This window comes from Acomys minous (genome assembly GCF_964271855.1).
Source record: "Acomys minous genome assembly, chromosome: 10".
NCBI lineage: Eukaryota > Metazoa > Chordata > Mammalia > Rodentia > Muridae > Acomys > Acomys minous.
In genome coordinates, this window is record NC_140491.1 from 100,464,458 (window position 1) to 100,487,034 (window position 22,577).

At 39.1% G+C, this 22,577-nt stretch overlaps 1 protein-coding gene across 4 annotated transcripts in view; it reads right to left on the minus strand.

The window, feature by feature from the left end:
• SCN3A (sodium voltage-gated channel alpha subunit 3) overlaps positions 1-22,577 on the minus strand; it is a 113,104-nt gene that overhangs the window by 66,831 nt on the left and 23,696 nt on the right. For all 4 annotated transcript variants that reach the window (XM_084797562.1, XM_084797561.1, XM_084797560.1 and 1 more), the window contains exons 2-10: positions 16,554-16,867; positions 11,037-11,155; positions 9,630-9,719; positions 6,522-6,650; positions 5,729-5,820; positions 4,641-4,913; positions 4,157-4,220; positions 1,556-1,697; positions 557-763 (exon numbers count right to left, since the gene is read on the minus strand). In XM_084797562.1, coding sequence (XP_084653688.1) covers positions 557-763; positions 1,556-1,697; positions 4,157-4,220; positions 4,641-4,913; positions 5,729-5,820; positions 6,522-6,650; positions 9,630-9,719; positions 11,037-11,155; positions 16,554-16,817 — 1,380 coding nt within the window. In that variant the 5' untranslated portion in view covers positions 16,818-16,867. The remainder of the gene's footprint in view (positions 1-556; positions 764-1,555; positions 1,698-4,156; positions 4,221-4,640; positions 4,914-5,728; positions 5,821-6,521; positions 6,651-9,629; positions 9,720-11,036; positions 11,156-16,553; positions 16,868-22,577) is intronic.

A 22,577-nucleotide genomic window follows, 5' to 3' on the forward strand; every position in this document is an offset into this window, starting at 1 on the left:
AGAAACCAGGGTGTCCACCCACAGCTTTTAATCCAGTGCTGTGTTCCACCTCTTCAAAGTATGAATTTCTCAGTCACTATAACCCTATCCCAAATGAACTTCAGTACTGAAAAAAACTTGTTACTTAATTTTAGATGCCTTTCTGGTTCCTTAATTCGAACAGCAAATTATTGGTAATATAGAATCTCCAAAGAAGTCTAAAAAGCTGCCATTCACAGAGGTTTCTTGTGAACTTTAGAGATGCACTAACTATGGAAGACAACTTCAAAGGTTTGCTATTGAAATTTAGCATTATTAGGTGGAAATCTCAATAATGTATTTTAAAAATTCTAGCCTCAAGTTTCCATGAGCATATTTCATAATAAGACTATCCCTACCTGAGAGCTAAATTCATTATGATGTCCAGAAAGTTGGACTCCAGTTTTATGAACAATTTTTAAGTTTGAATGACATTAGCTACATACAATACAAAATGGTAGCTCCAGCTCAGTTATGATGCCCAAGATTCCTAGTAAGAAACTAAAAGGGCAATAAAAAGCCAACTGTTGCTTCCTACCTGAGCCTCCTCCTGCTGCTTCTTCAACTGCTCCAGCATCTGCTGAAACTCCGCCTCTTTCTGTTCCGCCTCCTCCAGCGTGGCCTGATTCTGCTCCTCATAGGCCATGGCCACCACAGCCAGGATCAAGTTCACCAAATAAAATGAGCCCAAGAAAATCACCAGAACGAAAAATATCATGTAGGTCTTCCCAGCTGCGCGCAATGTCTAGTGGAGAAAAGGGATAATTTCATTGATGTTTTATTATAATATCCCCCAATAAAAATCAGACTGGACTAGTTAGAAATTAGCCAATTGATGACTAATTGATGGTGATGATGATGATGATGATGATGATGATGATGAAGAACAACTATTTTGACCTAAATATTGTTGGTCTTAAAATGAACAAATATATACACACAGACATAACCAGATTATCAGCAGTATGACTGCCATGCAATTTTGACATAAATACATTTCAGAATAAGCTTGTATGATCTACATTAAAGTATCATCATTAGGATTCTGAATGCAGGACAGTGCTAAAATTGTCATACTTCCCCATTCTCTACAGATTTAGTTAAACATCCTTCATATAAGAAATTCGCTATACCTGTATTTCCATCATGTGAGTATGTTTGGGTACATATATGAATGTATATGTTTCATGTAAGAAACACTCTCTCTAATTTTCTTTATCTACAAAGATAAAGTATAGATATCTAAGTACCTATATTTCCAGAATGAAGCCCATAGCAGAGGGATTTTTATTGATGATACTTACTATTTTGTGCATTTATGTTTGTTTGTATATGAAAGAGATGGAAGCAGGGAAGAGACAGTGCAGGGAGGGTGGGCAGGGGAGAAGAGGGAAAGAGAAGAGAGGAGTGAGGAGGATTCTAGGCCCATACACTCTACTATTACGACCACTTTAGAATTCATAAGTGATTAAAAGTCAGTGCTTGGCATTTTGTAAGAGTTCAACACACATCCCAGTAGTGTGAATTTAGTCCATACCAACTGGTAAAGATTCTCCCAGTAGTCTTGAGTCATGAGTCGAAAGAGAGACAAGAAGGCCCAGCTAAATGTGTCAAAGCTCGTGTAGCCATAGTTGGGGTTTCGTCCAGCCTTCACGCAGATGTATCCTTCCGGACATTGTCTGTGAAAGAAAGAGGTGATGGTGAGGGAAGCAGAGAACGTGCAGCTACTTCTCCCAGTCACTCTTTCTTTATAGGAATTGTCAAAAGCCAGAGTTATCTGAGAAGAGGCTTTCGTTTCCAGAACACTTTAGCTGATTGCTCACAGGTGAAATTTGTTAGAGACACCAGCCAAAAATGGAAGAACAAGAAAGTCAAATGTGTAGCCATTTAGAAATGCAAGGGGGTAGCAGTCAGACGGTCCTGTTCTGATGTCATCGTTACTCACTCTTCACAAAGTGCTAAGAATCAATAATTTAAAATTAAGGAGGAGAAGCCATCAGCAAGGTGAGAAATAAATCAATGAGTTCACCTGTGAGCCAGTTCTTAGAGGTGTCTAAAATAGCCTCACATTTCAAAACACTTGGATTTATTTTGGAAAACTCCAAAGTCAATAGAATATCCTGTATCATGATGCTCAGGTTTTAATGTCAGTACAGTATCAACTACGGTCTTTTACTTGCATGCCCTCGGTTTTTCCTTAGCACCCTTCGGTCCCAGATAGGTTTCCCCACTCTTGAATTCAAGTTTCCTTCCTCTCTAGACTCTACTTTTTGGGACAGCATGAGAAGGTGCCATGCATACTGAGCAACTAAGAAGTGATGATCTTCTTAAAAGCAGTTATACCCCAAATGGGGAGGCCTGGTGGCACTCAGAGGAAGGATAGCAAGTTACCAAGAGGAGACTCGATACTCTAAGAGCATATATAGGGGGAGGAGGTCTCCCTCAATCACAGACATAGGGGAAGGGAGAAGGGGGGAAGTGGGAGGGAGGGAGGAATAGGAGGATACAAGGGAAGGGCTAACAATTGAGATGCAATATGAATAAATTAATAAAAAAATTTTAAAAGAAAAAAAGGAGCTATACACCAAATCTACTTGGGACTTTAAGGGATATTTGTCTGCAATGTCTACATTTTTACATTAGTATATAGTATATACTTTCAGTGATATTTTATTTCTTGCTGAAAATTGCCATCTTTGACCTGTGGGAATTGTTTGAATTGGTATTTGTAACAAACAGCTTCTCTGATTTCATGCCTTGTTTTTCCTTTTACCCACCAGCACAGTTTAAGTTTCTAGCTTATTTCAAACAAATCTCTTTCTATTTCCTGAGACAGGCACTCTTCTGAGTAGCCCTGGCTCTTCTTATGGAGAACAATATCAGAAACAGAAAAGTCTGGGTGGCACCTGGTGTTTATTGCTACTAAGGAATTCCATGGGCTAATGGAACAAGAAGATTAGGTGTGTGCAATTTGACCTGTGATAAGCACACACACACACACAAACACATAAACATCTCTGCATGTAACCATTTATGCTTATATTGAGCTGCCCTTGAAGTACATCTTCTATCCTGAATTCTATCCATCAGCACAAGAATCACTTGAGAGCGTTCCTGTTGCTTGCTTGTAGCAGATTCTCCTGGTGAGTAGTCTGGCTCCCAGCATCCCTCTCTATTTCCTCAGCTGACCAGCACTTGTGTATACATACAGGACTGGTTATCCAAGAATTGGTGGGAAACACTTTATTGCTAGCCAACTACTCCTTTCTCTTTAGTGTCACAGAGTCTGTTCACATCCCAAAGGTTGTGTTAGTATATTTTACCCCACTTCTCGCTTTACCTCACATTTTTCTAGATTGTTTCATATATTTCTGCTATCTTAAATTCTTTTGTCATATATTTTTTATATATTTTTAAATTTTTCATCTTGGGATCCCAAACCTCCCAATGAGCTTCAAAGTTTGCATCAATTATTTTCACCTCTGCATCTCACGACGTGACAATTGTTTAATGTATTTTCCATTGTAGAGACCTATAGAGTATTTTTCCCACTTTAATTCTGTGTGTTTCACCTAGTTCACTCCCCATCATGAGTCCCTTTAACCTCTGATCTTTAGTTCATCTTTGTTGTTTTGCCCTTTTCAGACACCATGTGATTAGAATATTGTAGTGTGTAGTTTTTTCAGGTTGGATTTTTTTTTAAAACCTTTCACCTAGGAACATGAATTTCAGATTAATTTATTACTTAACAATATTTGATTATATGTGCATACAACAGTTTATATGTTTATTTGCATATACAAAGACATTTGGGCTGCTTCCAGTTTGGTCTGGCTTATGTATACAGCTGAAGAAAACAGTAGCATGCCAATTTATGTGTAAAGGTGTTTTCTAGTTAGTTGGCTCATGGTCTAGCAGAGTGGTAGTGTGACTATGTTTATTTCCTAAGAATTTACTCAACTTGCTAACCAATTATTATCTATGGTTCAGAGACTGGCGTTCCTAGAGAGGCAGCTACCCTTTATTATGTACATACAGGGCATTTCTCCTCACCTTTTCCACATCACCACCACCACCACAACCACCACCACCACAATCATCACCATCATTATTGTCATTATTATTATTTCCTTCTTACCCTGCATCAGAGCCATTTCCACAGAGTAAAGGGTCTTTTTGTCCATCCAAAACATAAAAATGGCCTGTTAACATAAAAAAATAGCCAATTTGATTTCATTATATTTACATTAAATGCACAGCAGAGTTTGGCGCTGCTGTGGTGAGATGACTCAGTAATCAATGGTGCTTTCTTCTGATCTTGGTGACCTGAATTTGATCCCCCCAGGGAGCATTTGCAGAAGGAGAAAAGTGACTCCCACAAGTCCTCTGACCTTTTCGTGTGTGCTGTTGTGTACAGGCACAACCCCCCCCCCCCACTCCAATAATTTTGTTTTATGTATTTGAAATACATTTTAAAAGAATTCACTGGAGAGTATTTCCTTTATTTCCCAAGTGTTCATCAATAATGTCTATCTACGAAGTGGCTTCAGACATAGTCTGAATGCTTGAAAATGTATTCAGGAATACTAAGGGGGACGACACATGGTAGTGACGATTCTTACTGTCATCTGCGATGTAATCCTTCCAGTTGAAGGTGCTAATTGTTACGTTAACAAATGTCCCGTTTGAGTCCATTGTGCCATTGAAGTAGGAAGTAGTGTTGGTTTCAAAAGCAGAGTCACTTGCTGGCCACTGCAAGCACTTATTCCTCAGGTTGCCCATGAACAGCTGCAGCCCGATTAGAGCAAACACACTGAGACAGAACACAGTGAGGATCATGACGTCAGAGAGCTTCTTCACCGACTGGATCAGGGCCCCCACGATGGTCTTTAAACCTTTGGAGAAAGAACTATAGATCAGCTTCGGAGTGTGACATATGACAGGGTTTATTCTTGATAGGTGCACACATTCTACATCCCCCATGAATGGCAGCTTCAGCAACATAGACACAGAAGCTTTATGGGCTGTCTCATGACTTGGAAACAGATGGAGGGCTGGCTTCCTATATGGACACCATGCTGCCAGGCAGTTCGGAACCAGTGTTCACTAGTCTCTAGGAAGTTCTGCCTGTGTGATATCATGTGTTGCCACAAACGTGTAGAAAACCAAAATGCTGTTATTTTTTTGTTTCAATTTTTGCATTTCATGACGCCATTTCTCCCAGCCCATTCTTTATGGCAGCCTGCAAGAAGCAGTGACTAAAAGATGGGGGGGGGTTTGAGGCCATAAAGATCCCATGCAACACATATGCTGCTCCATAACCTTTTCTCCTTTATAAATGATGATAGATTTTTGAAAGAGATCTGGCGCAAATGGTGAAAATCCAAGGCAGTCAGTAAAGCCATGATGGAAAACTTATCAGAGTGCAGGAGAAAAGACATACATCTTAAATGCATGAGAGGGGTTATAAAAACACACCGATGACATACGGATGGCTCATGCAACTTTCTGTTAAACTCAGAGGTTGACTTTGTGAATAAGGTAGAAATTACCAACATGTTAAAGGACATGAACTGACACCAAAACACTATCCGGTATTCTTGGGTGTGAGAGACATGAGTAAAAAGCAATGCAGCCAACGATGAGGTTGCAACTGCAATATTGTTATGGTGTGTTTAAAGTCAGCCTCGGTGTTTAACCTAGCTCTCACCTGGAATAACTGAAATTGTTTTCAATGCTCGGAGAACTCTGAACGTTCTCAACGCTGAGACATTGCCCAGGTCCACAAACTCCGTCACATATCTGTAATAGGGAGTTCACACACAAACACGATAACACACAAGAAAAGTTGGAGATATAAAGGCCTACCGCCTTACACCAGTTTCTTCTTACCTGGAATTACAGAAATAGTTTTCAGAGCTCGCAAGACTCTGAAAGTTCGAAGGGCTGAAACATTGCCTAGGCTTACAAATTCTGTTACATACCTGTAGGATTAAATCAGAGTTACTGATGGTTTTTTGGCAAAGTTCATTTTAAGTAACTAACTCTGGGTTGGCATTTAGAGCCCCTCGAGATATAAAGCTCAGGAAACTGAAGGCTGAAAGCTGCCTTTAAGGAAAAAAAAATATTGCTTGATTTCAATGTAATTTTCATTTACATGAGGATGATTGCTTGCAAAACTTATCACAGCACAGTAGTTCCTATTAAGTTGTAGTTAATAAGTAACCTGATTTTTATGAAGAGAAGGATGGTGGGATATGAAGTAACTCCAGTTATTGCTTAAAAACTGAGGGACATCAAAGTAAATCCATTGGTTGCTGATTAGCAAAAGGATATACCTATCTTTCAAGATTTCATCCTGTGTACTTTATCATAATGTACATGGCACGGTGTTGATCTGACCAACAGGAAAGCTCTGTTTTCAAAACATGTTTTTACTTGGTTTATATGGCAAATATTTTCCCTTTCCTTGAATTTATCAGGTTGAAAAAAAAATTACTCACGCCATCACGATGACACTGAAATCCAGCCAGTTCCATGGGTCACGAAGGAATGTGAAATCTTCTAAGCAAAATCCTCTTGCCAAGATCTTTATAAGTGACTCAAAAGTATAGATCCCAGTGAATGTATACCTAGGAAGGCACGCAAGCCAAAGTTAGCAATTGTACATAGGAAGTAAAAAGAGACGTTTTTTGTTTTTTGTTTTGTTTTGTTTTGTTTTGTTTGAGCATGGCAAACCCCAGTGTTTAAAAAAAAAAAGATTCCAAAATTTTGTATCAAATTTGTATTTATCCAAGACTCTTAAATTAATTAACCTTATTAGACTGAATGAAGCATTAAGAGAAAATAATTCATCTGTCGTACACTTACTTTCCATAACTGTTGTTAAATACGTCTTAGAACAATAGTTTCTTGGAGGAGTTGGGGAGGGTGAATGTGATGAAAATATACTGCATGAATTTCTTAAAGAATTCATAAAGACATCCCTAAAAGGAATAATAGTCCTCAACACTTTGTAGATAACCACTGAGCTTGAGCTCTGAAAGTGTCTACGGAAGTAGAAGGTAAGCCCAAAGGGCGGAGTTCTAACTGCCAGTGGCCAATGTAAGGGCCCAGCCACTTTGTAACTTTCAGTAGCCACGTAGCTGGTGTCTTCTTTGAGAGGTAGGATAATGGAGATTCATTCACTTTTATTGGAACATTCCTATTCAAGTTTTCTGGTGGTTAAACTCATTTAGGGCTACTAGAGTAGACTGGTAATAGATTTCATTATTTATTCTTAGGATTTGGGTATAGAATTATAGAACTGCCCCCATCTGTCCTTGTATCTCCTTCATCTACACAGTTATGATCACACAAAATGTTTCCGTTTCCTAGGATCCCATGTCTGTATTTGCCTAAAATCCTCAGATCACAGATGTAATAAATTCTTCAAACTAATTTTGTATTCACGTTTGCTTGGACTCACATTTCTGCTATCAAAGGGTAAACAGCTTTTGAGTTTGTGGTCTACCGTTGTGTGTTCCAGCCCATTTCTCTGAGGGATGACAATTTAAGTTATTTCTGTGCCTTCCAAAATTAGTCAAGAGTACTTGTTTTTAAACACTGCGTCCTTTAAAAAGCACAACTTGAGTTTATTTTTCAGAGTATTTCATCTGAGCCGTAGAAATATTTGGTTGTCTAATGGCAACTCATGTTTTATAGTCTAAAATTGCTTTATATTTACGAAGTGTTAGGATCAGTGTTCGTAAAATGGCTTTTTCTTAGACATTACCTCTTAGGGAGGAACAAAGAAATAGTTGCAGAAATCACTGCATTTAGTTGAGTACATTCGTCCTCCACCAAGCTCAGTGGCTACAGGTAAAGAAGGTATAATGGCTACGTATGGAGTATCTGGTGTTTAGAAGGTAATGTGTTTTACCAAACCACACTGGTGTGTAGCTGTATCTCAGCCTAGACATCTGTGTACTGCATGAAGTAACCTCTGTTTTCATCTCATAGTTGAAGTATCTCACTGTCTTCCTTTTCCCTCAGATCCCATGAAGCTTTGCTTCTGTTTGGTCTCACTTTTAAAATGTTATTTCTCTACTTGCAATGATAACCACGGTTGTGTTTATTTGCTTGTTGCCATGCAAAATCTACCAGATTTAGTTGTTTAGCAAAGTTGTGCAGTTACCTAACAGAAATGTCCAAGCCAAAAACTCATGTAACACTAAAACTGTTTTAGTAGCATACATTACATCTCTAAGTTACTACTTTTACCTTAAAAAGGAATGTTCAGGGCTAGACAGATGACTGATTTTTTTTAAGATGACTTATTTTTAAAATTTTATTAATTTATTAAATCAAATTAATTATTATTAATTTAAATTATTAAATTAATTAATTAATATAAATTAATTAATTTATTCAGATTACAACTAAATTGTTATCCCATCACTTGTATCCTCCCATTCCTCCGTCCTTCCCACTTTTACCCTATTCCCTTCCCCTAGGTCTATGACCGAAGGGGACCTCTTCCCCCACAATATGGTCATAAGCTATCAAGTCTCATCTTGGTATTCTGCTTATTCTTTCTTTGAGTGACACCAGGCCTCCCCACCAAAGGGAGGTGGTCAAATATGGAGCACCAGAGTTTATGTCAAAGTCAATCCCAGCTCTCCACATAACTGTGGAGAATGTCCTGTCCATTGGGTAGAACAGAGTAGGGGTTCAATGTTTACTAGTGTCTTGCCCTTGGTTAGTGCAATAGTTTGAGCAGACACCCCTGGGCCCCAATCCACCCATCATGATATTCTTCTTGTAGGTTTCTAGGACCCTCTGGGTCCTTCTGTTTCCCCATATCCTATATTTCTCTTACCTAGAGTCTCAGTAGGATGCCCTCACATCTATCCCAATCTCCTGGTAATTGAAGACTTTCATGGGGCATGCCTTTTGGGCTAGTGGCCAATTATAAGTGAGTATATACCATGTGAGTCTTTCTGCTTCTGGGTTAAGTCACTCATTATGATCATCTCTAGTCTCATCCACTTGTCCACAAATTTTGGGATTTCCTTGTTTTTAATAGCTGAATAGTATTCCATAGTGTAAATGTATCACAGTTTAAAATTAAATGAGATTTATGTGTGCCTAAATGCCTCAACTAGTGTTTTTTAAAAAGTTTACACAGAGCCACTTTTATAGGTGTTTTAGTTTGGTTCACCCTAAGTCATAAATGGCACCTGGCATTTCAGTCAAAAGAGCTGCCTTACCTAGAACAGAATCCACTACGACAGTAACATGCACTAGAAAGTATTTTTGAGTCTTGTAAGTGATCTTTTGCTGAAACATAAATTGTTGACAAATGGTGGCATACAGTGGTATGATAAATCTTAATAGTAATCTCTGAAAGTGCTAACACTGAAACTGGATGCCATTTGTTTGGGCATCATTCTCAAAACTATAGAAGCATAGGACAGAGTGTTTAGCTTGACTTTAAAAGGAAGAAGCTACAAGTCAGACCATTACCACAAAGAGATTGCCAGAGAATCTGTGTGTGTGTGTGTGTGTGTGTGTGTGTGTGTGTGTGTGTGTGTGGTGTGTCTTCATTCCAAAAAATTCCTCCTACTTACTCAACATTCTTCGTCCAGTCTGGAGGATTACTAAGCGTCATAAATACACAGTTGGTCAAGATAGTGCACATGATGAGCATGCTGAATAAAGTAGATTGTAGTTAAGGAATAAATGTCATTTCATTATGGACACCTAAAGTCTGTTCAACACAAAAGATTCGACAGCACCAGTTAATTGTGAAATTAATCTTACTTAGCTGGGATAAGACAGTGGTTAATGAGAAAAGTCAAATCCTTTTACATAGCCTAGTGTTCTTCCTAAAAGATCAGGAACTGTTAGGAATTGTCCTGTAAACAGGTGCTGAAGCAGCCTCATAGTGATGTGAATCATTTCTTTATCTTTTACAGCATGCTATGGCGTGGGGAGAGTTATCTCGTGCTAACAAGGTAGTATCACTGGCTATACCACAAGCAGCATTGTTTTTGTGGGTTCAATAAGAAGTTCATGTGATGACTAATTTTATTTTAAAATACAAACATTTTCTAAGATCAAAGTTCAGAAGAGAGCATTCACGTGTACTTTAAAAGGTTACCTCCTACTTTTTGTGTCCATATGATAACGTATTTTGCTTCTTATAAGCCTATTTTGAATTTGCCCCTAGAAACGGCCCACTACTGACACCATTTCAAACATATTTTGTCATTACTTCTGAATATACTGTGATGCTTATTCTATCCGTCACATGTATTTTACTATTATAATTTGTACATGTATGTGTCATACGAGGAATCAAATCCAGTGTGTTGAGCATGCTCAGCTAATTTTGTACCACTGAGCCAGATGCCAGACACGCAGCTTCAAGGCTGACGACTTTTTGATATATTACTAACCAGGTACATAGACACATAGCAGTTTCATGAGTACTTACAGAAGGAAGAAAAGAAAAGAAGAAAGAGAGCAAGAAGGAAGTGGGGGATATGAAGGAAGGGAGAAAAGGAAGGAAGGAGGCAAGAGGGGAAATGGAGATGAATTTGCTGAGGATAGACAGTCAGTGAAGACCTGAATGTTGGAGCATTTGGCAATACTTATAGTGACACTAACTATATATATATACTACATAGTATAATATACTGTAGTGAGGTTACACCTCTTCAGCAATAATAAATTAATTAGTTGAGGATGAGAGAGGGCAAGTGGATTTGCTCTTATCTTTGCTATATAATATGGTCGACAGACTTACTAGCACTTTTTTTCTGTTTTCTTCTAGAACCATTAAAAATAATTTTATGATCAACTTTATAAATAACAAATGGCTGGTGGAAATTACTTAAGCTACTTATTTAAGGTGACAATGTTACCATTCGCTGCAAAGAAATTTTACAGATAAAAAAAAAACATGAGAAATTCATTTCATTAGAAACCAATTGTTAGAAACAACATTTGGACAATTCACATGAAAAGGATATGAGTGTACCAAAATCTTAATAGCAATTTTCCTAACAGGATTTAGTGGAGTTAAAATATACAAGGCAGAGGTGGCACTGAATCGAAAGATTGCCTTCCCTTTATTCAACACTACAAAAGTCTGAAAAAGAAAATACGAGAGAGATTACTAAATTCGACATGCGGGCTTATTTGAAGCATTTACAACACATCTCAAGAACTTTTACCTGGAAAAAAAAAAAGAACGTTTACCTGATGTGCTTGTTCAAACGTGTTAATTTCAGTCAGTTGGAACATAACAGGTATCTCATTTACCAGACACTGGCTTAATGCTTCTCCCCTATATGTATGACCACAGTAAAAGCCCACAACTAGCACCTCATCTGCCTCCAAGCCTCCAAACTCATTGATACAAACTGATAGTCCCACACATGTTTAAGATCAAATTATCTAACCTTCCAGAGTTCGTTTCTATTTGAGGCTTGCCATCTGTCTCTAGTTTGGGTACGTTTTCAAATTATTCTGTATACATAAGTTAAAATAATCTTTTATAAATATTTTAATCATTTCAAACCTTCCAAACCCCTAGTTTTGTGGCTTCCCATCATTTCTGCAGCAGCTGCCTTGATTCAATACTTCAATAAGTCATCAGACCGGATTTTGCGTGCTGAAAAGGATCTACTTTGTAGCGTATACCAAGAAAAGGCAGCTGTATTGGAAATTAATCTTAAATACATGACTTCAAAAGCTATGCCACAGTTAAAAGTCTGTGATCTGAAACATACATTCATCATCTTGGCCTTTAAGTTATGCAGACCTATGACTACCTACGGCGGCCCTCAGGATAGGTCATCCTTTGTTTATTTATTTTTTTTACTAGACTCATCTCTGTTCCAGCCATTTAATCTGCTTGTCAATCCCACTCAGAACCGGTCAATCTCCCTCTGGCTGCAATGAACATAATCACAGACTCAGAAAAGAGGTTTGTACCTGTAGAAAAGTCTAACTATACAAGGCTATCCCCCTATCATGACCTCTATCAAAAAAAGGAAGTCTTTAAAGCATCCTCAAGTTAGGAGCACTTTAGAACTGTCAGTATTTGAATTTGGGGGTATGGGCAGATATTTATTCAACCCTTTTCACCATTATCAATACCCAAATCACCCTCCCACAACCCCCCCCCCATATACACACACACACACCTTACATTTTCCCAGATAAACCACACTGCCTTCTGATCGCTCCCTGCTATTTCCCTTGCCACTAACTCTTGGTGTACTACTTTGCACTCTTTCACGTGTTGCTTGTAATCACCACCAAGTAGCAATTTCCATGCAGGGGTTCATTTGTGGGAGAACCTGGCTAGATGTTTTTTATAAATGACTGGGCACGAAGAACCTGCAGTCTATGGCTGCGTTTCCCTCTACAGCTTTTAATAGTGTGGTTTGCCAGCAAATGCTTGTTCTAATTAAATACGGGTTTACCTTTAAGGCGCTGTTCACCTTTATGACATCTGTTGTGTGTACTGATTTACTTAATAATATGTTTGCACCCCTTCACTAAGGCTATATCCCATATATTCACGGCGACTAGCAACGCTCTCTGTTTGAAGAGGCAGGCAGGGATGTTTACACTGTGAGCAGAAAAGGGCAGGGACAACAGGCAAGCCTTTCACCGCCCTTCTGTGTTTAAGACTATCGAACCAATCATTACTTAACTAATCATTTTCAATGAGCCGAGCTCTATCAATTCTAAGGAGAGGGCAAGTAAACTCTCCCTTACTAGCATCAGGATTATCTGCAAATGACAATGAACCTTGCTAAGCCTGCCCTTGAACTACAAAAGCATTAGTGGGTTGTCACGAATTCACAGTGGAGCAATCAAGATCCATTTAGGCACCAGCAGCAGCAGCAGCAGCAATAGTGTGTAAAAGTTCACAGCAATTTAACGTGCATTAACTCTTTGAAACAATTTCCCTGAAAAAGCAATTTCTACTTGCAACATTGCAAGGGGGTTTTATTTCGAACTATCTCCAAAAAGAGGCAAAGCAGGAACGGACAGTCGTTTTAAACAGGAAGCCCTCTGCTTCTCCTGCAAGGTTAGCCTGTGGGTGCTAGTGGATCCTAGACTGGTGAGTGTGGTGCATCTACTCTGAGTTTATAACTCCGGCATAGGACGGAGCTTAAGAACACACCCTGCCTGCAGAGAAACAAGGAGTACAGCTCTAAAGCTCTGTCTAGTGGAAGAATTGCAAAGAGATTGTTTGAAACCTGGGGTCCTGGTGTTATTGAGTGATGCACCTTGAAAAAGATTTGGTGCATGTTGCCACAGTTGTTACATACACTGTGGATGAAGTTAATCACAGTCCTTTCTTAATCTGGAGTGCTACTTCCTTTTTTTTTTCCTGGATAAATATTAATAGTTCACTGAAATTTTTAGTTTTGTGAAAGAAAAAGCAGCTTTACACCTCAACGGAGCAGGGAGATATCAATGTACTTAAAAAGATGGCACAGCCCAGGGCAACAACAAGATATCTAAGAGGAAGCTAGGGGAGGCTCCAGTGTTGACGGTGTAGTAGAGGCCAGAGGCCTCAAACCAGACCAATGACTCATTGCAAGCAACGTTGGCAAGTGAGTTTGTTTAGACAAAGGTCTATACTATGTGACACGCTGTGACACACTGCAGCTTCCATGCCAAGGTGCTTTTTGTTTGTTTGTTTCGTTTGGAGAGTGAGGTTGCGAGGGAGGAAGGCAGATAGGAAGGGATGGGGGAGATGAGTGAGATTGGGGTGCATGATGTGAAATTCACAAAGAATCAATAAAGAATAAAAAAAAAAAAGGATGGCGCAACCAGTTGTCTACAATCATATTTTACATTCATTGTCGCCGCAGAGTTTGATCAGCGGTCAAGAACCCTGAAGGTGGCCAGACTGGGCTCAAATCTTGATCTCTCATTGATAGACTGTGACTTTAGTAAGTGAAGGGCTCGCTGTTGGCTTTACTTTCCCATCTGTAAACTGAGGCTAACAATAGTAACTGCTACCCTGGCTCATTGGTAAGAAATGACCTGGAGTGGCTCCTGACATAGGGTGAGCCCAACAAATGTTGGCTATTATTACCATGCCACTATTTTTAAGCTGTTAACCTGGCCAGCTTAAATGCTATTTAAATATATTGTGGCCTTACTCATCTAGTTATATTAGGAACTAAGATACATCATTAAATAGTGACAGCAAATCATTACACGAAGCTCTATGTTGCCTTTTACACACAGTGTCAGATAGTAACATGGCTCTGTGCTATGGTAAAATTCTGTAATTCACACATTACCTCTCCACTCCCCCTCCTTTAGGTTTTAAGAGCCACAAATCACTTTTCTGAAAGTAGCACCTGAATCCTCATCTTCATAGATATTTCATAAATGAAGGCAGGGCAGACAACAGTAAAGGGCTGTATAGAAGTCTCCCTCAATGTTTCCGAGTCACTGTCAATGAATCATGACCCAAGCAGCTTCTAGCTCAGAGTGAGCAATGCCTGCCCTTTCCACAGAGATTGATCTGTGTCTTAGTGGAAGATTCAAATTAGCCAAACGTTAAAAGGCCGACCTGTAAAACCAGATGCTAATCAGCTAACAATGAAATGTGTAAGTTATTTTCTCATGTGGAAAAAGAGTGATGCTTTTCCCTCAGGACATATGTGGGGAAACAAGTTATTGACAGATGAGTTCTTGTTGAGCATGGAGTCCAAACAGCTTACTTAACCAAATAGTGGAATTATTTAATATCATCTATTAGGTAGCCCAGGGTAGCCCTTTCACAAAGAGGTGATACTGTTATTAGGAAGGAAATTATTTCAATGCAAGTAAACACAGCCTTCTCTCCATAAGATAATATCTCCATTTTCTCCCATTCTCCCTCCGTCAGCATATCAAACTGATTGACTCGTTTGTTTCTTTTTAAAAGTACAATATTTATATCATGTCAAAGTAAAACAAACTCTTGTGTCCTGAAAAAATATATATATATATTGGGGTTTGTGACTCAGGCTGGCCTTGAGTTCATCATCTTTCTGGCTCCGTCTCCCAAAGGCTGGGTTTATAAGTATGTGACAGCAAACATGGCTATAAATGTATATTTTAACTGTTTTATTTTTCATCAAATGAGCTCTATTTTCCTAGTCCCTGTGGGAAGCAGATTATTGTTAACCATACTTTATAAAAATCAGAGTTCCTAAATTTCAAACATGTCTTGATAATCTCGGCAATAAAACACTAGGGTTGATTTTAGAAGCATAGCTCTGTATATTTAATACCTTTCTTTGGTAAACTTATAATGTTTTAGAGATTTGTTTTACTTTTTATTTATGCATATGTCTTTGTATATGTGTGTTAGAGTGCTCATGGAGGCCAGAGAGAGAGCCAGATCTCCTGGAGCTGTCCATATAGGCAGTGCTGAGCCACCTGACATGAGTGCTGTGAACTGAACCTCAGTCCTCTGCGGTCACATCAAGTGCTCTTAACCAAAGAGCCATCTCTCTATCCCCACAACTGATAACTTCAAACACTACTTAAAGAATGCAGTATCGACAACCATTGCCTTTTTAAAGTTCTATTTGACAAGCAAAAATGTTCTGCTTATATCTTAGTCCATAAACCATCAACTCAGAATGATGTTAGCTTATCTTTACAATGAACTGTTTTATCATTGTAAAGGTAAGCTATAAATTGTGATTAAAGGGTGCCAAAATATCCATTTACATATTAAAACAATATCCTTTATTTAGGCTCTCTAAGGGTCTCAGAAAGCTGGTTTAGCTATAGAAACCATTTCTCCAAGAACTATGTAGATATTTTAGACATTGGCAAAGCATTGCCATAACTGTTCCTTCAAAGTCCATGGATTGTGGTTGCTATTGTTGTTATTAATAGTATCACTAGATTTTCTCTTCTAATTCTGGTATTTCTTTCCTTGTGGTGATGTTCTAACTATTTGTAGATTTAGAATTTTACCTATCCCAATCTCTATGAAGCCTGTAGAAGTTCCTAATCATGTGCCAGGGTAGAGGAAAAAGTAAGGTATGTCTGGGTAAACATACTTCTCCATGAATTATGTGTCTATAGGAATAGATAAGTAGATTACTGTCTTCTAGAACACAGATGATTGTAAGAAACATCAAGCCAAGAATGAGCTACAAAGTAAGTTTGGCATCCATGCTTTTCCCCTCATAACTACAATTTGGCTGTCTATCAAGCAGTTAAATAGGTTAGCAATAGCAGATACTTATCTTGGCTGTCAACTTCAAGTTTTTCCATTTATCTTGGTACTGTGAAATGGTAGAAATTGTTTATACTTAATCCTCTGTAGCAGAGGTTTTGTTTCTTAGGAATGTTTCTGTGTTTGCTTTACTGTGCTTCAAGACGGATAGCAGTAAAGAGTGCCATGAAATCTTTCACGGATGAGCATTACAACGCTTCTATGTACATAAGCCCTTGGTTTGCACATCTAATCGAGAATGTATTAGTTATGTAAAGTCAGCACTCACTTTCTTACTGACGTAGTAGGGGTCCAGGTCTTCCAGAGGCTCCGACACCATCTCTGGAGGAATGTCTCCATAGATAAATGGAAGGTTCTTCCCAGCTTCCAAGTCACTGTTTGGCTTTGGTTTGTTCTCATCATCAATGTCTTGTTCTTTCTTGGGTTTCTTGGCTTTCTCTTCTGCAGCACGCTTTTCGATAGCAGCAAGAGATTCTCGAGTGAAAAGGCGGAAGCTCTCAGGTCCCGGGGGTACCAGCAGTGCCTGGGCCATCTTTTCATCCTGCACATTTAATTACGTTTAGCTTCTTGCATAAGAATTGCCTAAGTGGATGGAAACCATGCATGAGTGTTAGGGAAGCAAGAGATAGATAAAGAAACAAAACAAAACAAAACAAAACAAAACAAAAACAAAAACCCTCTGTCATTGGCTTTGGCAAAAAATATATTGTCCTGTTTTGGTGACTAGCTACAAATTTTAACTGAGAAATAACATTGGATATGATTTTCTGTTATTTCAATATATTTCAGTAACTTTAAACATTAAATTTCATAAACAGAGCAAAAGCCTGTTCTGAACATGTATTAGCTTAATTATGCCATTTTACAATGAATGTGTATTTCAAATTGAACATAATATTTAGGGTGTATTGGTAAACTAAAAAATAAAACATTTAAAGATAGCCTTTTCTGAGACCTTGAGCCCAAATGTGTTATGGTACACTTTTGTTAAGACAGTAGTGGTGATAATATTTGTCAAACAGTTTATTTAAGGGACTATTTTTCACTATACTTCCTGCAGCACAATGTATTAACTCTCTAAATAAAGAAGTGTTGCTAATGATACAGTTATTGGGATACACGCCTGGTTCATTGCATTGCAGGACAGGTAAGAAACTTTGTTTAACCCAACCATGCTCTACTTGCCAGCATCATCAATTGACTCACTGGAAAACACCACAGCAATATGGAAGAGAGTGCTTCTAGAAAAAGAGACCCATCTTGTAAAAATACCCGTGTGTGTGTGTGTGTGTGTGTGTGTGTGTGTGTGTGTGTGTGCACGCACATGTATATGCAAATGATCAGGCACTTCTATACCTGTATGTGGGTGTGTGTGTGCAAGAGGACAACCTGGGTGTCTTCCCCTAGAACACCCTTCAGCTTTGAGGCAGTATCTCATTGACTGAGAGATTACTGATTAGGGTAGACAGGCCAGGCAATGACCCCAGGGAACCACCAGTTTCTGCCTCCACAGCATTGGTATTACAAGTGTATGTCCCTATTGTTCAACATTTTTATGTGGGTTCTGGGAATTGAACTCAGATCCTCACGCTTGTACGGCTAGCACTTTAACAACTGAGGAGCCACCTCTCCACGTCTTATGTCCCTTATTTAGTTAAAGCCAAATCTTTTTGCCTTTTTTGTTGTTGTTGTTTTGTTTGTTTGGTTTTGTTGTGGTTTTTTTCTTCTCCTTGAACACTTTGGAGGCATTTTCTGAGCAAGGCAAACTATATTCAGTTCCTCTTCTGCTTTACTGCCCTCAAATACTTGAGACAACTTTGATGTTGTCCTGGACTTTGCCAGTGGAGTCCTGCAATGGTTCTGAAGAACCTCCCCTGGGCTCTGCACTGTGACCCTGTAGCTTATGAATTAAACGATGTTGGATAATATGGCCCCATATTGTTTCTGTCCTCATCTCTAAAAAGGGAATAAAAGAAAAAATTGACCCTTCAAGAGTTTTAGAAATAAATGGGTTAATTTATATTGGTTCTAAAAATAGTTCTTTGGAGTACAAATCATTTCATTAATGGTAAGTATCGTCAGCTCTGCCAACCATTACCCCTGCTGTGTTGTCAGGCATGTCAGAAGTTAACTATTCCCTTTTAAGGGAGCTTTGGATATGCTGAGGACACTACTGACCCAGGGCTTCAGAAGGGCATGGAGGGTTGCAGAGTCCCGGAACATAAGCCTCTCATCTGGCTGGAGAGGAGTGGAGAGAGAGCTAAGGGATGCAGGGGCCTGGCTCAATTTCCCAAGGAAGGTAAAATAATTACTTCTGCAGGCGTTGTGACTAGCCCTCAGAACTACAAGAATCCAGGGATATGAATGTTGAAATGAAAGTAGCAGTTACTTTATTTGTATTTTCCACAAGAGTCACATCTTTAAATTCCAGGGGGGGTGGGGGGAAAGTAGACACGATGACAACAACGAAACGTGATGTGTACATCAGTTAGCTTGTAGAAGGATCTGCACCTACGGTGCAGAATTAAGCAGCAAAGTCGGTGTGACATTTCCTCCGTTCCCGGTCCCCTCCAGCCCCCCACATCTTTCTAGTCTTGGAGCAGTTTCCTCCTAAGCTGCCCTCTGATGTTTGCCAATACTGAGCACAGACAATGAGAAAGTCTGGACTGTTTAGTAAAGAGAACAGATAATATTCCTTTGTTATTATTGAATTTGTACTGGAATTACTAGTTTCCTGATATATTGCAGTGGCCAGAAAAATGTTTTTAATCTGAGATGTCTTTAGTTAGCGTCTATAGCATCCCACTATCACAGCAAGCCCCATCAAAACATTAAATCATTCTGTCACTAATTTTGTAAAAGAGATCCTGTTTTGTGACTCAGGGCTTTTTGTTTGTTTGTTTGTTGTGTTTTATTTACTTATTTTTTTAGATCAAGTCGCATGTAGATTAGAAGGGAAAATAATAGTTTCATTTTACTTAAAATTGAAGTAACTATTTCTTTTGTGCTGTTTATTCATGGCAGGCTTTACAAAACTGAATTAACACTTTCAGTCATCTCTTGTCCATTTTGAGTCCATTGTTCATTGTCTCTTTCTAAGTACAGAAGAAGTCAGTGGTTTTGACTAGTCTTTAATACCCAGAAAGTCAGAATCTACCTGCTTTACATCTCTGGTCATGAACTTGGGGCCTATGGGTCATTTTCCCAATTGCTAAAATGAGAAGGCAGCCTGGGTGCAAACATGCTTTTCTTGTGAGATAAAGTTGCTTTTATATTTGAACATCATGTTGAACTGATGTTGTCTTCCTTACTGGTACTGGGAAAAAATAATGTTGAATCTGTGCTGGGGATCCTGTGGAGTTGGTCTCAGAGTGCCTGTGTGTGTCACGTAGCCTTGCCAAAACCATGGAAGACTCAGTGGATATAAGGGTTCTTATTTCAGAGCTTGCAATCTGAGCTCAATTCCCAGAACTCACATTGTGGAGAGAGAGAGGGCCAACTATTGTAAGTCTGTTTTCCACAGGTGTACAGTGGTATGGGTGCCTGCACACACACACAGGCATACACACACAGGCATACATACGCATGCGTGCACACACAGGCACGCCCCCATGCACGCATGCTGCTGAAGAAATGTAAAACTATTTTTAAAGAGAACTTCATTATATAGGTGCCAATATCTTGTCATTAAAAGATGACTGGTTATTCATTGATTTCATTTCATATCATTGAAAGTTTCTAAAACTTCAGTTTTTAGAATGAAAATCGTATTTCAAATGTTGCATGTGAAAATCTTTCAATAATCTCCACAGTTCATTCTGACTTATATAAAATGAGACAGAACAAGATACTATCACAAAAATCATAAATATTCACTTGCAAAGAGACAATAATTTACCTTCTTATTCACTTACAAGGGTCCATAGTGAAGAATTTGATTTCAAGACAAAATGAAGTCTGCGAAATTTTCAAACAGTTGTCTAAACCCAGACCGACAGATCATTCCCTGTTCTTGGCTTTTCCCTGACTAGGGGAATTAGAGCGTGGCCAATATTTGGACAGGCTTCCATATTCAGTGTGCTCAGGGGCCCCTAACTTCTTCTACCATTTTGCTGTATAGTAAAGTCCCATCAGCTTTCAGATCTCTTTAAAAATTTTCCCGACTTCTTTCTAGTTCATTGTGAGCTTATTACAGAACTCTTACATAAGTTTTTATCCATATTAGAACAGATATTTAAATTTTAATTCTTGTTGAAGCCTTGATGTGGAACATACATTATTAATGAGTATATGTGCATTATAATTTATTAAAATATATCCAGTTTAGTGTACCATGTTGTCTCCAGAGCTATCTTTTCAGGACAAAAAAGATAAAAGAAATCCAAAGAGATGATCATTTTGATTAAAAAGCAAAGAGCCTGTGTGTGGGTACATCTGAGCAATGCAAACATATCCCTCTGCCAGCTAATATGAAGATTACCATCCATTGTTTTCTATTGTAGCACTTGATTACAGAATTTGATACCCAGAAGGAACCCTTGGACTATTTATTCAGGAAATATTCATCACAGGAATATGTACCAGCAACTTTTCATGGACCATGGAAGATATCAACCCACTGATCAGCCCTTTCCTCTAGGAGATGGCAAACCAGTGCAAGATACAGATGCTAACAGACATTAACACAGACAATTAAAATACAATCATACACAACTGGCTAACTGGTGTTCATAAATTGGATCAATTTATTCTAACCAGGCAAGGGAGGGAGAGGTATGGTTCATAAAACTTTTCTGCATAAGTGGTAGGTTTTGTAGGCTGAAGAGGACTTGATGGGTGACAGTTGTGGTGGTGCAGTTTGGGAAGGGTTGGCTGGAAGACGTATCAGAAGAGACACTGAGCACGGGTGTGTGCGTGAATGTATGTGGACAGAGATAAGAGAGAGCACGGGGATCTTGGTAAGGACTCTCATCAGTTCATTAAGGCTGATACCAACCTTCAGAAATGATTGATGTGAGATAAGCCTGGAAGGTTAGGCAGGATACAGAGCATCAGGGGTCTTGAATAGCATCCCCAGATAAGCACTGAAGTTGGGTGGCATAATCCGACTAAAGACCAATGAGTCAGAGGCAATAGGAAGGGTAGTCATACAGGTAGCGATCTTCGAGCCACAGTTTCTATATGACTGTGTTTCAGGACACGTTCTTACCCCTTCACTGGCGTATCTACAGCCAGACAATTGCCTTTCTAGGGAACTGAGAATATTGTTCTCCGTTATCAAATCAAGGTTCCACGCAAATGGTAACTCATTACATTGGTTTCTCTGTGAAACCGGAAATGATTGCCACAAACTTTTGATCCAGCTAGTGTTTTGAATGTATCACTTACATAATTATGCATGTGTTTATGCTGTCATAAACGAATCACCTGGAAGATGTCAGCATATTGTTACGCACGTCTTACAAATTTTGATGACTTTCATCATCAGCCAAGTGCGAAGCACATTCCTTAACGTTGCCAGTGAGTACATGAGAACAGTCCTAATGTGTTGGGGGTTGTTGTGCTCCCAGTGGCAGGCGAGAACAGCTCAAAGTCCCCATTCCACTGGAGAGCTCCAGTTCTAACACTGACAACAAATGCTGTCATTTGCTTTTCTCTGAGTGACAGGCTTTTCTTTTGTTTATTTTTGAGAATTTATGTGCCAAAAACCCAAGTCTGAATATCATTGTTTGCCGGTGATCCTTTCGAGTGAAAATGGTGGTGCCTCATGAAGCATGCACATGCAAGCACACACACGTACACACACACACACACACACACACACACACCACATCACATCACATGAGAGAGAAGCAGAGAGAGACAGAAAGACAGAAACAGAGATCCAGAAAAAGAGAAGAACCAACTAGTTTGCCTCCTGACCCCCATAATCCTCTTGGGCTCTTGCTAGAAACCACCAGGCATCTTTCAGACACAGCAGAAATAACTTTAAGTGTTTCTTCCATTTCATCATATAGAACATTTAAGGTGTGGCTTCTTTAGGATTGAGACTTACTGCTTCACTGGAGGTTTCCTCTGCAACCTGTTTTTCCTTATTGATAGTACGTGGCAGTAAGAAACATGGACAGCACACATCAATGTAATTGTCTTCATGCCTGCTGAGGCAGCCGCTGAAACACCAAGCCACCTCTCTCCCCCCCTTCCCCATCAAACCCTCCACTACTACTGAAAGATCATTGCCAAAGGCTAAAAGACAAAATAAGTCAAGTGGGAGGATCTTTATCTGATTATG